The following is a 2,249-nucleotide window of genomic DNA, read 5'->3' on the forward strand; positions in this document are numbered from 1 at the left end:
AAAATGTATCAGAAGATTTGTATTTACTGAATAAGGAAAATTTGAATTTGCATTCGGAATTGGAACGAATTATGGCACAACACGATGAACTTTGGCGCTTTACCGATCACCTCAACGGACCATTCAATTACGTATTAACAATTCTATACGGCATTTTATTATTAGAAACAAGTCTACTGTACTTTGCTCTCATCTTTTCGAAAATGAAATTTGCGTTGAAACTGTTTTATTCTTCAATGTGTCTTAGCTTCACTTTCCTTTGTATCGTAGCCGGATTTCTGTTTTCTGCTTTTACATCTACTGTAACGTATTTCTTTTGAAAATTCCACTATTTTCTATATTTACAGACCTCTAAATGTGTTGTTCCTTTTTTCAGATGCAAACGTCCTTTCAAGATATCAGAAGATTTGCTGGCTGCGATCTCAAATTGGAACAAAAGTTAAAGGTTTAACATTTAAAATCTATTGTTATTGAGAAAAACATTTATTATGTTTATACGTACTGTAAGTTATTTTAATGCTTTAATAAAAATAATTTTGTAGATTCTAAACTTTATGAAAAGATTCGGTAAAGATTGCCTGTGTTTGACATTTAGAAATTACTTTAAGGTTACAAAAAAGTTTCCAATAAAAGTGTTTTGAAATTTATTTTACTTGTGTTGTTTTTAAAATTAGAATTATAATAACTGAATTCATCCTTTAAATATTTCAGATGGGAAGTTCTTTACACACTATATTTTCTGGTCTTTTGAATATAAAGAAAGTTTCGTAGATAAAATTTAACAAACATGTTAAAAAGACCAAAGTGATGACAAGCTCATACAAAAAGACATGGAAAACGGGGTACCCCTTGAATTATGGTGAGACTAACCTGAGGACCCAGGATCCAAGAGTTATAACAGTATGTCGAATCTAGAAAATGTCCGCAATGCTTCTAAGTATATGAATCATAATCAAATTATGTGACTTTCCAATTTTGTATCTCTTTTATATCTCAGATACTGTTAATAAATTACTACACTGATTTCTAAATTGTCTACTTTTGTATTGTGAAGGTCTGAAATTCTTTTTCTGTCTTAAAACAGTATAAACCTCGGGGTTTTTTCTATAAAGGGAAAAAGGGGGACTTCTGCGATCAATGACCGAGACGCTCTTTTCGAATAAAAAAAAATGGGGGAATGTTAAAATATCAATGAAGGAAATCTCCTCCATTTGTTTAAAGGTAATTCTATAGACGTTAATATCAACAAGACGGGAATAAGAGATGGTTTCTTACACCCTCTTTGGTTGCAAGTGACACGTGTTTACAGCAATAGATCGCCTCGTTCGTAGTCAAACGCGACGTTTGATATAAACAATATGTAGATTGTTGACCAGTTTACAGAAATTATTGTCAGCTGAATGTTAATTTATGGATGAGAGCCGTCAAACCTATACAAATTTATATTATAAAATCATATCTTCTAGACACCAATATCAATAAATTAAACAAACTTCTCTGTGCCAGTGGTCCTTACTAGCTAGATCCAGACATCAACACACTAACAGGTGTGTGTATAAATCATTAATAATGTCATAGTTTTCATCCTTTCAAATTTGGTATAAAAAGGGCTCAGGGCCCGTTATCGGTGTGACCTTCGAGACATCGGAAAACGACGGACCAACTGTCGGAAATACGCGAGANTTTGCAAAAAGTGTATGTAATTTTAGATTGCTTGCTTCTAGTTAAAAGATCTTTATAAATTTCCTTATATGGTGCTAAGCACTTATGGAATAAGGGGAAAACATCTGGCAACACCAGAAGAAGAAGCATCGAGATATGGCAAAATTGAAACAATTTTCGCGAAGGACCATGTGTATGGAGACGAGAAAAGAAAATTTACACACTGAAGATCTAATAGTTCACGAAAATAATAATTTTCCTGAACTATTAGTACTTAAGTATGTAAAAATTTATTACATTTCATGTTGTACGAGGGTTTTAACCATTTCTCAAACCGTGTCAGAGTGAATCCGTGCTATAAAAGTACCGTGTTATACGGGGGATGATACCAATTCTCAAACTGTGTTAGAGTGAATCTGTGCTATAAGGCAGTGTTTTTCAACCTTCTTGAATACAACCCTTTACAAGTTAAAAACTTCTGGCGACCCCCCAGGGTCATATTAAAACTATATCAGTGATTTTAAAAACTATGTATTTAATTTTCTTTCTGTTGAGACCTAAATATCGATTGAAAAACCAATTGTACT

The 2,249-nt window shown here is 32.7% G+C and overlaps 1 protein-coding gene across 2 annotated transcripts; it reads left to right on the forward strand.

Moving 5' to 3' along the window:
* Positions 1-1,009, forward strand: LOC111616154. Of its 2 annotated transcripts, XM_023357578.1 has the most exons (4): positions 1-302; positions 377-445; positions 543-632; positions 712-1,009. In XM_023357578.1, exons 1-4 carry the CDS (start codon positions 72-74, stop codon positions 769-771), a joined length of 450 nt encoding a protein of 149 aa, XP_023213346.1. In that variant the 5' UTR covers positions 1-71; the 3' UTR covers positions 772-1,009. The 2 variants fall into 2 exon arrangements, with proteins under 2 accessions (XP_023213346.1, XP_023213347.1); XM_023357579.1 differs by lacking the exon at positions 543-632.
* Positions 1,010-2,249: the final 1,240 nt, after the last annotated feature.

Source organism: Centruroides sculpturatus, unplaced genomic scaffold (assembly GCF_000671375.1).
Source record: "Centruroides sculpturatus isolate CEXI.00-Female unplaced genomic scaffold, Cexi_2.0 scaffold2890, whole genome shotgun sequence".
Taxonomy (NCBI): domain Eukaryota; kingdom Metazoa; phylum Arthropoda; class Arachnida; order Scorpiones; family Buthidae; genus Centruroides; species Centruroides sculpturatus.

Coding starts and splice junctions, on each gene's coding strand:
- LOC111616154 (XM_023357578.1), top strand. CDS start 72: ATGGCACAACACGATGAACTTTGGCGCTTTACCGATCACCTCAACGGA. Junction 303..376: donor TTTCTGCTTTTACATCTACT/GTAACGTATTTC, acceptor TCCTTTTTTCAG/ATGCAAACGTCCTTTCAAGA. Junction 446..542: donor AATTGGAACAAAAGTTAAAG/GTTTAACATTTA, acceptor ATAATTTTGTAG/ATTCTAAACTTTATGAAAAG.